This window comes from Mycteria americana, chromosome 1 (assembly GCF_035582795.1).
Source record: "Mycteria americana isolate JAX WOST 10 ecotype Jacksonville Zoo and Gardens chromosome 1, USCA_MyAme_1.0, whole genome shotgun sequence".
In the NCBI taxonomy this organism is placed as follows: domain Eukaryota; kingdom Metazoa; phylum Chordata; class Aves; order Ciconiiformes; family Ciconiidae; genus Mycteria; species Mycteria americana.
In genome coordinates, this window is record NC_134365.1 from 25,967,494 (window position 1) to 25,980,162 (window position 12,669).

Below are 12,669 nucleotides of genomic sequence, written 5' to 3' on the forward strand. Positions count from 1 at the left end.
ATATAAACAGGTACAGGAGAATCTGGCTCTAAATATTTTGGAAATATGCAAATCTGGCACAAAAAGTCTGCATCTCACCGAAATCTGAAGGTGGCATACACAGTAAGAATGGAAATGAATGCTTTTATGAATTAAGATGAATCAGAATCAGACTGAAGCATCTTCTTCCTTGCTCAATACCTCTTAGGAAATACAAAACAAAACACAAGGAGGAAATGTGCTGCTGTGAGTTAAAAACCAGAATCTCAGAGGTCTGTTTCCTCTGGTGTATTTCCATAAGAGCAGCACTTGTCGTTGTACAGAGAACTTACGTCCCTCTTAAACCTTTAAAACTAAAATTAAGCAATTAACATTGAAACAAATTCTGGTTTTAGATTGTGCACCACCCAACTTCTGCTGACAGTACGCATCTATCCAAAAGCAGAGCATGAATCTTCTTACTGAAGAATATTTCAGGTGCAGTTTTAAGTAGCCACAAGTAGCATTCACAAGATAGCCAGCTCAGCATGCACCCCCTGTTCCCCAATGCTTCCTTCATCACACCCACTGGCACTGTTATGTACTCTTATTATATGTTGACAAACCTTCTCATTCTCTAAGGCACAAAAGTATCCCCTCACAGCTTTCCATGGTATTCATTAGACTTATCCATAACTAACCTGCCTCAGAGATGTTGAATACTGATGAGTGATCGCTAGTAACAGATGAGGCTGATGACTGTGATGATCCAGGATTTAATTCTGAGTTACCTGCTTCAACTGCCCCTTCAGTGTCTCTCTCATTAAGGTCAGGAAAGCTGAAATCTGTTGAAGTTTCATTATCGTTAAGGCTATCTGAGGTACCTTGGCCAGAACCACTTTCTTCATCACTTGTAAAAACAGCCCAAGACTTAGACTCTGATGCATTTTGCAAAGGGACACTAGCAGTCTGAATGTGGTTCTCCAAAACTGTTGGGTCGTTGTGCTTCTTAGGTATCACACTTGCTGTCAAAGTTGGTACGGATGTATAATTACGTCTGTCCGAGGCATGGTTTATCTGACTGTCTGATGCAGCAGTAGAAATTTTCTCTTCTTCTTCAGGTTTCTCAGAATGTGAGCTTATAATTAGGTTACTCTGATCCTTGTTATTGTTTACCTTTGTATTTTGTTCCTCTACTACCATATCCTGAGCTTCTCTATGGGAAGTGCATGAGATACAGTTACTTACAGGGAAGCCATCGTCATATTCATCGTAGTCATCCTCAACTACAGAAGGCCACAAATCGGTACTGGACATGATACTGGGAGACAACCCAGAGGATTCTCTAGAAGGAACCAGCAACCTACTCAAAGTTACAGGGATCTCACTTTTGGGAGGAACAGCCGTAACAGAAATACGTATATTTGGTAAAGGAAGAGTGTGATGAATGGACACATCAGAATCAGAAACAACTGCAGGCATATGAACAGGATCAAAACCAAGTGTAGAACTTGAAGAGACACTCGCAGCCTCACTTCTTTCAAAAACACTTGAAGAGATACGGCTGTCTGCAGGAGTAGCTACATGTGGTAATGTATCACCTGTTCGGAAGGGAGTTGTTACGGCATTCGCTGCTTGGGGGGGAAAGGCATTTGTATTTTCTAAACTGGTCAGCTGGAATGAAACATCGCTACTGTACAATGAAGGCATGACCTCCTGAACATCTTCACTGTTAAACAAACTGGATGAAACATATTCCTCACTTGCATAAGAAACAGATAAACCTTGAAGTGACGCTGTGGGCTTACTAAAAATGTTTGACAACATATCAGTAACGGAAGGTGCAGATGTAGAATGCAGCATGGTTTCAGTTGTAGCAGAACCGGGTGCCATTTGATGCAATATTTGGTCAAATGTAGAACTATCTTTATGAACCCTGGAGCTTTCAGCCAATATTGGATCACTAGGCACAACTGCAGCCGTGTTAAGCAAAGTGCCATCGCCAGAAGATTGGAAGGAGGATTGCAGTAATGCTTCGTTATCTAATGTAGCTGAAGTCTCATAAAAGTACGGCTGAGTCGAGGATAACATTTTGCTATAAGCAGGGGCAGAGAGAGCTTGATCTGAGCTTGCACTAAGCATAGGTTTAAGCAAAGTGTCATCAAAGGCTGGAGTTGTAACATGCAAAGGCTGAACGGAAAGGTGATTTTCTGTAAGTTTACTAATATCATGATCAAATATCTTAGTAGTGGGAAAAGCAAGAGAGACTGGAAGGATTCCCTTTGTGCTAGAAACAGGAAGTGGGCTTTCTTGCAGAGACGTATTCTGCTTAATTACATCATTATTAGAAACAGATGGAGAAAGTTCAGGTATCACTTTACTTTCAGCATTGGAAGCCATTTCACTTAAAGAAGAGGAAATTTGCAGTTCTCTCTCATCTCCATACGTAACATCACCTTTTTGAAGCATCTTATTAACATCACTAAACCCAGATGATTCATACATAATTTCATCTACAGAATCAGAGGAAGAAACATTAAGTACCGTCAAAGTATCTGTATCAGGCAAAAGGGACTCACTACCAGAGTATGCTTCAGACCAATCCGTATCGCTAGATAGAGAGCGCGTAGGCTGCAGCAAAGTATCAGCTTGTGATATTACAGAAGAAGGTTTATGCACCAGTACATTGTTATAGCTGCTAAATAAAGGATCTTGACGAAATACGTCAACAGAATCATGCACAAATTCTGTGGAGTCATAGGAAACAGTAAAGCTTTGGAGGGAGCCCACATTACTAGACAAAGCATAAGGAAGTTCAGACATTGTAGATAGTACATGCATATTTAAATCACTGCTGGATGGTTCAACTTGAGAAAATATGTGAGTTCTATTATGACCAAATATCAGTGTCTCTGAAGCAGCATGAGTAGTCTGATGTGAGACCACATCAGCATATTGAGCAAGGCTTGGCTGTATTAATGTATCACCCTCTGCCAATGTCAAAGAAGCATGCAGGGACACCTTATCACTTGCAACAGCTGGAGTAGCACTTTGTGGAAACATTTGAGAAACTGTATACAAACGGTGAAACATTTTACTACTGGAGGAAGCAGAGGAAAATGTAAGCAAAGGTACATCATCATAGGAAGACAGGGTGGGTTCAAATGACACATCAACACTGGGAAATACAGGTGTAGCATGCAAGGTCACATCACTATCTGATGCAGCAGGGGTAGTGTCGAGCATCTGAGAGTCAAACAATACAGGGGTGACTAGAGGAAACACTTCACTACTGTAGGAAGGTTGAAGAGGTATCTCACCATTATAGACTGGTTGAGTTGTCTGAGAGAGTACCTCACTGGCAGCAGAAGCAGAACCATATTCTCCAGAGCTTGAAGAGATAGAGTGAGGTGATAATTCAGCAGAGGAGAAAGCAAAGGTAGAATAATATGGCAATTCTAAATCCGCATCTGAAGTGTCTTGTGAAACCACTGGGCTGCTGGAATAGGGCACTGTAGCTGGCTTTAATCCCTCTACATAAGCATCAGTGTAACTGGTCTGAGACAATTGCCTGACATCCGATGTATCAACAGATTGAGTTGTCAGATCTGTAGCATTATGAAACCATAAATTTCCATCAGTGAAAGAAGTATGCTTTAGAGGCTCATCAGAGCTTGCGGGTGCTACACCTTCTGAAACATACTTAATGGAGGCTTGGGAAAGAACATCATGCATGCTTATATCTGGGCTTCCTGAAGGAAGGGTGTCTTCTTGAGAGGTCTCCTCTGTAATCAGCTGTGCTGAAGAAGTGGTAAGAACCGAACTCCAAAAGTCATCAGATTCCTGATGAGGTTTAAAAGGAGACAATAAGAAATCTTTGTCACTATGGCCAGTAGTGGTTATTCTTGTTGGTTCAGTGCCTGAAGAAAGGTATATGTATTCTTCTTCTACGCCTTTGGTGGAGTCAATGAGTTGAGGAGGAATTCCAGTAATTGTTTGGGATTCCAAAAAAGGATCTTCCTCTTCTTCAGAAATTTCACTAGCAGGTGGAGAAGTAGGGTAATAAACTGCTTTGAAAACATCATCCTTACCATGCAATTCTTCTTCTCTTGTTAAGTATCTATTTGTTTTAGCTTCATTGGGTTTTGTCCCCATTTTTTCTTGACTGTAGGTGGATGTAGTCACCTGGAAATCTTTCCTCATTTGGTTTAGTGTACTGTCAGTGCTAGGAATCACTGCAGTTTCTTCATCCACCTCTGCTTCCTTTTCATCAACTTCATCCTTTGAAAAAATATCATAGCCGAAGACAATTAAAAATGCTTATAGACACTGTACACAAACAAAAACCAAAACTGCAATAATACATTTTCCTGGCTCCACAAAAACAAGAGAGGCAAAACAAGACAACACTTGAGAAGACTGTTGGTCTTAAAGCAAAATATTTAGCTGCAAGAACAGGTATCCTCTTCTCTCTTGAAAATATTACTTATTTGCAATACAAACAAAAAAATCCTGTGTCACAACAACTTCTTAAATATTGTTTTACTTTTACTCTGTTTGAGAGACAAAACCCACTCATAGTATTTAATTACTTTATTAAAAAAGCTCTACCTCTTTCCTACTAAAATGCAATCGTATATGCAGTACACTTCAATGAAAAAATGGTTTTGCTATCGGAATGTCTTAGAGATTTGCACTAATATCCTGATGTTGATTAAATTGTCACAGTAACAGAATTTGTAAAATATATTTATGACCTGTCTTTAAATCTGCTGAATCTTCAGAGTTTTCTGGAAAAGAAGATTTCAGGATGGCCAGTATGACTGTAACAGTTTCACAAGTGTTGTGAGTGACCACCTAGTCCCTGTTATGATCCTTTGTTTGCTGAACATGAATAATGATACTTTGTGAAAAATCTGTGTTAGAGTTTTGACTTTTAAGGACAGATCCAAAAAGAAAAAAAAATTACACGCCTAAGTACAATCAGGATTTAGGCAGTCCTTGAGGATCTAAGTTCAAATCTTTTCGTCCTCTCTCCAGCTTTCCCTGCCCCAAATAAAAAAACGTAATGTGGAAGCATCTAACTTGCAGCAGGCATTTTCGTTTTGACCTAGACATAGCAGTGCCCGCAGCTCTGTGCTGTGCCCCCATCTAGAACTGCACCAGAACCAAACCTGTCCGAGCACAACTCTGCAAACTAGAATGAGGGGCACGTTCAGTTTCTGAAGGGACTTGATTTGACAGGCACACATAGCCCTTAGAGACACCAGCAGGACAGAGCCTCTCACAAAATACAGTTGCAACTCTTTTTTCTTTTGAAGATCTGGTTTGATGATGTGGTGGCAATACCCACTTGTTTTTATTCAAAAGCATAATGTTGAGAGAAAACACCCAGAAGATAGGAGACTAGGGCACAGTTATCAGTCTAAGAAATCCTTGGTTTCCACTATATTTTAGGCTGAGTAGATCTCCCACTCCTGCAATGAAGTGAACAGGGCACAGCAGAGAGAAGAATGTAAAACCAACAGCCTTTGAAAGAAAGTGCCCAAGATGAAGCACTGCTGAATAAAATATTAACTGGGGCACTCCGCTAATAGGAGTTGTTAGCTTTTATCCATTCTCACCAGAGAGAGGGCTTTAACCACTAGGCTAGTGGCTAAACTAGGCTAAAGCCATGTTTCACACTGCAGTCCCTTTTTTGTACCAGGAACCTCTAGTGCACTCACACAATATAAGGTACCTCGGACACGACTCTCAGGTTTGGATTTCATTCCAAGGACTAAACACCTAAAATGTAGAGACAGCAGCACCTAGACTGTGTGTCCTCAAACCCGGACTGGACTGGACAGGCCCTTGTTTCTGAAAATCTACTTTCTGTAGGGCAATGCCTGCACTTCTAAACTTTCTTAGTTCAAGTAAAAATCAGTTGACATTCACTGGCACTCAGTTACTGTCCAGACAGATGCAATATAATAATCTAGATACATAGCTTACATCAACAGAGAAATAACTGTATTATTGGTTACTCAGTGTCCACAAATAGAAGGGAGGGTAAACAGACAGGTAAGCACAGGCTGTCTATTTAACTAACAAGGACTCGCCACGCAGTGAGAATATTGTGGTCATAGACTGAAACTATAAAATAAAAACTCTGAGGGATTACTTGATACAAATGTAGGTCTTACTGAAGGAACTGTTGATGTTGTAAAATGGGTATTAGAGACTGTTAAAAACTTCATTGTGATATTTTCACCTCTCTCCTTGCTGGGACACCAGAAACCTAGTTACCAAATATGAAGTCTGCAGAAGTTACAATAAAAACATCCAAAATTATGTAAAACAGAGTTACACTGTAAAGTCTAACTTGAGTTCAAGAAGTAAGAGTAAATGACCGTCCAAGAATTTTGGGATAACTGTTAAATTCAACTGATAGCACACTGATAGCAGACATACATGAATCTCACTCTTCAGCACAACTGCCTTCCTCCCTTACTTTAGTTTACTACATGCTAAGACCTTCATAAGCAAACCCAAGTCAGATTTCTCTTTAAACAAACTAAAAAGCCTAACACTGGGTGACAGCTTTGATTCTGCTAAATGAACAATTTTGTCAGACTTCACTCAGAGGTGACAGTAACTTGATGCCCCATTTTCAAAAATATTTAGGCATATCCTGAGATATCCCTTACTTCTCCATATATCTCTAGCCCCAGAGAACTAAATAGTGAGGTATCTCTAGAGTTATCTAGGGAGAAATATAGCTGAAGGAGAAGGCTGTATATGCATATATATGTATGTATATATAAATGCAGATAATACATTCAGTTGGTGACGTAGTTTTGTAAATTTTCACAGAATATCAATACAATTTAGTTGAAATGTATGTATTTGAAATACTCTCTTAAAAATAAATGAATGCTATACCTCATATTCTTCAGTTTCATTCAGTTCAGGAATTAGGTCAGCCTCTATAAAACAAAAATACACACCATATCATCCAACATTTTAAATTCACAGAATTATTAATTCTGCAAGGACTCAACTGATTAGTTAACACATTCATTGAGACCCAGTCTACGATGTTTTATAGGATTGTGTTTGGAGAAGTGGCCAACCACCTGGGTTGAGGACTACCTCTAATGGTAGCAATGCTCATCTAGACAGGACACGTTCAGCCACAGCAGTTTTGCCTGGCTCTAATTTGATACTGCAGCACATGTTGGATCTGCACTGAGGAACCACATCCTGGCCAAGAAGAACCAAGCTTACAAGAATGATTTCTATGAGACAGTACAGTTTAATGCAGAAATACAGAAGAGAGAAAAAAGGTAAGTCTGGGAATCAACTACTTCTCTACATTTAATCTGAAAGCTCTGAAGATATTCTTGTAAAATGATCTGTTCTATAATTTTCATACGGCAAATTTGTGCACCTAGGCTTGGAGTTAGGTACTAGCCCAACAGCCATGCCATCATATTCAGCATGCAGTAGGCTGCCTGCCTCTGTCAGGGCAGACCAAAGAGACCCACCCTTCCTAGAGTCCAGTGCTTAAGGCCTTTTTCAAACTCCCACTTGATTCAATGGAAGGACACGAACCCAGTTGTATCACATCCCACAAAAAGTCCCTAATAAAACTTCAGGGACTTTTTGTGGGATGTGATACATCCCAGGTGCTGGGCGCTCTGCGAAGAACTACTCAAAGGCTTTTGAGGCCTCCCCACTTTTCATAAATAAAGAACAGCTGAAGCATGATCAAGAAATGAATCTCCTACAGCCCAGGTGAAAATCCTTCTCTCTAAGTTTAGAGGTAGTCTCTCACCTTCTTTCTCTCTGTCTTTTTGGCCAAATCCAATATTGTACTTCTGATGGTGGTCAGCAAGAGAGGCTTCAAAGCAGGTTGCAAGAAACCTACAAATCTCTGGTAGGAACTGGCATAGGTCTCCAGTGATGAAATCTAATACCCCTTCCACAGCATTAACTCATCTTACTGCTCCTTTGGTCCACAGAAAGGTCCATTCCCTTTCTGAATCTTTCTAAGGCTTTCTCCTAAGCAATGTTCTAGTCCTCTGTCTGTACACCAGTGTTAGCACGTATTCTGAAGGCTGATTTGCACTAAGCAAAAATGCCAGTCTCTTAGCCTGGGGAGTGATTCTAACAATAGCATCACACAGAGCTCCATGTCTGCATTTCCTCCAAAATTCCCAAATGAAGTTTCCTCAATACACTAGTATAAAGATGTCATCTTTATACTTCTCATCTCTGCGAAGTCACATGGGGATCTATGACTTAATTTGTATTCTCTTTGATCTGTCCGTATCTACCTTTCAAAACAAATTGAGACATGTATTATATGCAACATACAGTAGATAAAGTTTATCAAACAAGCTCATACAGTTTTATTTGTAGATTATAGCATGCAAACAAGTTTTGACTAAACAATGCTGCACAATATCTTCATAAATTGTTCTTTTGTAACAAACATTTATAAATTACCAAGCGCTATTTACCTTTCATTAACAAGACAGAGAAAAATTATCTTACCTCTGACTCCTGGAAGCCTAGGAGGCTCCGGGGCAGGGTGGGGAGGGGAGTAGAGGGGAGGAAGGGGTGGAGGAGATAATGATATTCCCTGGCTTCTCAATGATATCAATCAAACATTGTAGACATTAGTTTGAAAGTCTTCCCACAGGAGACCCATACCATGTATTATGTACTCAATAGACTTCTCTGAAAAATGTTTTTAATACAGAGAAATTCTGTCCACTCTTTCTGTGGTCACTATTCTTGAGTTGGGCTTTAATCAGACTCAATCAGAAAAATAAAATGTACTGATTGTGCTAGAGTATACAGTAGGGTATGTGCTCTCAAATTCCATCAGCAGAAAATGACAGTTTCTTGCTGTTGTCTCCATGGAGAGTCATTAACATACATATATATATTTATAAAATTTATATTAACAACACTAAATCTTTAGGCATTTTACAAAGCCTATATAAATTTAGTTGGTCACAGAAAATGTATTTGTCAAAAGCATTAGAGACACACACTTATAGAAGTTCTGTTAATCCTGTTGCTGTGTTTTTGATTTGATGGGAGATTACAGAAATCTGCTAACATCCCCCAACCAAGGAGAAGAACCGCACCCTCCAAAAAACAACCCATTGATGTAGGTTGATGAACAAGCTTGTTTATTTTTTCTGGAGCCACATATTGATTATTCTATAGCTTACATTTTAAAATAAAATAATTAAATCATTAATTAGAAAGTTTTGTAGAGGTCTTTTCATAGTCCATTTTAATGACAGATGAAGACACGATAGAACAAAGACAAAAAAGGTAACTATTTCCCTACATTTATGTTCAATGCAAATCTTTAAAAAAAATCTCTTAAAACAATCTGATTTGTAATTGTAGAATAACGTGCACAACATAAACTGTTTTCATTTCTGTACTGTCATGTAATAAATGGCACGGCAAGAACAAAAGTAAAGACTGTTTCTTCTGATTAAATTAGTTTTCATATTTCTACATTTATCAGTACAAAATTAGAAAAAAGCATCCCCTAAATGAAACATTTAAGATATGCTTAGTGTTTTTTAGGACAAAAATCACCAAGACAAGTTACAAAGAAATTGCATAGTTAGACCCTCACAAAGCATTGCTGACATCATGAGCTGCCACACAGGAGACAGCATTTGAGAGCCATATCCCAGCATGGGTTTTTTGATAAACACCAACCAAAGCCTACACAAAGGAAAATGAGAGGAGAGATATATTCTTATTTTTCATTTCCTGTGTCAGCAAAAGCATGTAAGTAACACCAGTATTAACTACACAACAAACTACTGCAGAACGTTCAGAGCTATACAGATGTTATCTGGAGAGTCAAAGCACACATTTAGATAGTTATTCAAAATCCAATTCTAATAGCAAACGAAAAATTGCTAAATAAAGGTTGGACTTTTACCAAAGCTGACTAAATCACTATGTACATGATTTCCTTCGTTTTCAATGGCGGTTGTGTAGCTACATCAGGTAGGGCATCCGGTGACTTTGACTAAATGGAAACTAACTGGCAACAATTTTAATGTGCACACACACTATATCACAAGATGAAAGGCTGCCACCCTGAACAGTTTAGGAAAAACCCAAAGAGCAGAGGTCTCAGCTACGATCATTTGCCCAGTGTCATATCAGAGCTCCTGAGGCTTCCACAAACTGAGGCAGAGAGCATGGCCCGAAAGCGGTCCTTCCTCTTAGGAAGCACTACTGAAAACGAGAGGGTTTAAACCTGGTCTGTGGATCACCCGGAGCCTGCAGAGCCCTCACTAACCACATACGGAAGGCACCCAGACAGGGTGGGGAGAAGGCATGAGAAACGCCCTCTCTTGCAAGCATCTCAAAAGGCAAAGGCTAAAACAACGGTTGTGAGGTTTTTGAACACCAGATTTGTGTTGCACAGCGTACTGAAACTTCCCTCATTAAAAGCGGCCACTCCAAGGGCAGAATTCTTCCTGGAAAAGGGCCCGTCTAATGCTTCCGCATGACTCATGCCTCACTTTAGCTCTTAACATGAAGATTAATTGATCTGGAGGTGACTGCAGTGAATTTCATCTTAATTAAACTGGCTTACTCAGAGTAATTCTTGAAAATGAAAGTTTTAGCTTATGCTTTATGTGAGTCAATTTTATTTCATGTCTTCACGGTGAAGGTAACTTTTCTTTCATAAATTCACAAGCAGGAGCTCCAAGAAATCCCCTTTTGCCTCAAGATCTATAAAGCAGATCACAAAACCAATTTGATGTTATAGTAGTAACCAGCAAGCTGCTCTGAACAAATCTTTCTCATTAGATATCTAGATTCTCATATCTCTGTTGTTTAATATTTGCAATATTAAAATAGTAAATATGAAAATATTTGCAATATTTGCAACAGTTAATTCAGATGTAAATAATTAGTAAAAGTAAGTATGCAAATAAACATTAATATTAAAAATGAATGGAAGTTTTCATCATATTTTAAAATTATATCCAGGGTTGAGACAGCATCTATAAAATGTATAGAGCAATGTACACCCATAGTAATCATACTAATTACATGGGAGGGATTTTTCCCTGAATTTTCCTCATCCAGAGCTTTCAGATGTACTGCTGTGGAAGTGTCAAAATAAAAGAACACAAAGTACATTTAATAACTTTGTGTCCATTTCAGATAGGAAGCATTCCAAAGAAACGTCTTTTTCTGAAACACGCAAAATATTTATTTTGGTATTTCATTTTTATTTATAAATTTCTCCCTCTTTTTATTTTTTATTTTTTAATTTAAAATATCCTTGAAACAATTCATTTGACCTGAAATAATCTTCCTCAGTTTTGAAGCTTTTGGAAAACTAAAGGAAAAACCTTAGGTAGACCTGAAGCTATAACAAATTTTCAAACTGTCTGAAATTTGAACACCCCCTGCCCCCAGGTGTTTATACAGTTCTGATATGCAGATTACTTAACTCTCCTCTTTACAATGCTTTGTTTAAAAACAAGAAAACTCAGGATAAGAGTATACTTATATACATTAATCTGCTTTAATGCAACATTAAGGAGACATATTTAAATGTTCAAATGACAGAAAACACAAAAATACCATTTTCACAGTTATGCTAACCTGTTCATATTTTATACAGATACATCGTTACATTGTTATGCCTCCTAGGTATCCTTGCATTGTATTTTCTCATTTCTTTAACAAAAAGAAATCAGTGGCGTGTCTGTGTAAAAAGGCATGAGAATATCAGCCCCTCACTCAGAACTGCTAAATATAACATTTATTGCACCAAATTCTCTTGTTTGAGAATACAAATCTCAGGGAAATTTCTGCTGATATACTGGAAGGTGAAATGAGTTTTCCAGTATGTCATTCCAAAGCAAGGCCCTCATTCTTCCTTCTAATGAAACGAATGCAAAGCCATTGCTGACTTCAGCAGAAGTACAACAGGGATGCCGTGCTCAGTGGCTGTACCTACACCGCTGGCCAGCTGCAGGCTGCCAAATGCCCCTGCATCCTCTTGCTGAGTTTGTTCCCCAGCAGTACCTGCTCACACCTCAGGTGCACTGCGCAGTGCTGCCTGCAGTGCTGGCTCTGTGGTTACCCAGCCCCAGAGTGCTCCCGTCTCCCTCCCTGCCTCTGCATCCACATTTCCTTCCAAAAGGAGCCATGGCACGCAGCAGGGTGGTATGCAACCAAGTCTCACTGATCCTTCCAGCAGGGATACAACAGTAGTAGTAAGGTGGGTTATCCTACGGATATTACCCACATTGGATTTTTTGTTGCAATGTGTGTTTTCTGAGCTTTTAAAGCTGTGATGGCAGCACTGCACTCATTTGATTTGTTGAACTGACTATTGTTTAATAATGCTAACGCTACGCTGCTTATTTGTCATTCCATGTAGAATGGATGTGGGGATACGTAGATGAAATCTCATCTGAGAAAATCTTAAAACACAAAATCAGCAAATTCTGGAAAGGAAGTGGAGGAATATAGTATCTAAGACACAGATAAAGGATAAACAGAAAAGTGATATGTCAGGTAGAATGTCAGAACCTTGTCATGGACTTCTTAGAAAACTGAAGAGAAATAGGAAAATTCTGGTAGATATTAGCATAAGACTCCAAAAATGCATTCTTCTTAACACTTTGTGTTTGAAAGACAAGTTAAATG

At 39.0% G+C, this 12,669-nt stretch overlaps 1 protein-coding gene across 1 annotated transcript in view; it reads right to left on the reverse strand.

Annotated features, from left to right (window-relative positions):
- PTPRZ1 (protein tyrosine phosphatase receptor type Z1) overlaps positions 1-12,669 on the reverse strand; it is a 104,104-nt gene that overhangs the window by 34,794 nt on the left and 56,641 nt on the right. Inside the window, exons 11-12 of the mRNA XM_075494581.1 lie at positions 6,883-6,926; positions 660-4,239 (exon numbers count right to left, since the gene is read on the reverse strand). Of these exons, the coding sequence (XP_075350696.1) occupies positions 660-4,239; positions 6,883-6,926 (3,624 nt within the window). The remainder of the gene's footprint in view (positions 1-659; positions 4,240-6,882; positions 6,927-12,669) is intronic.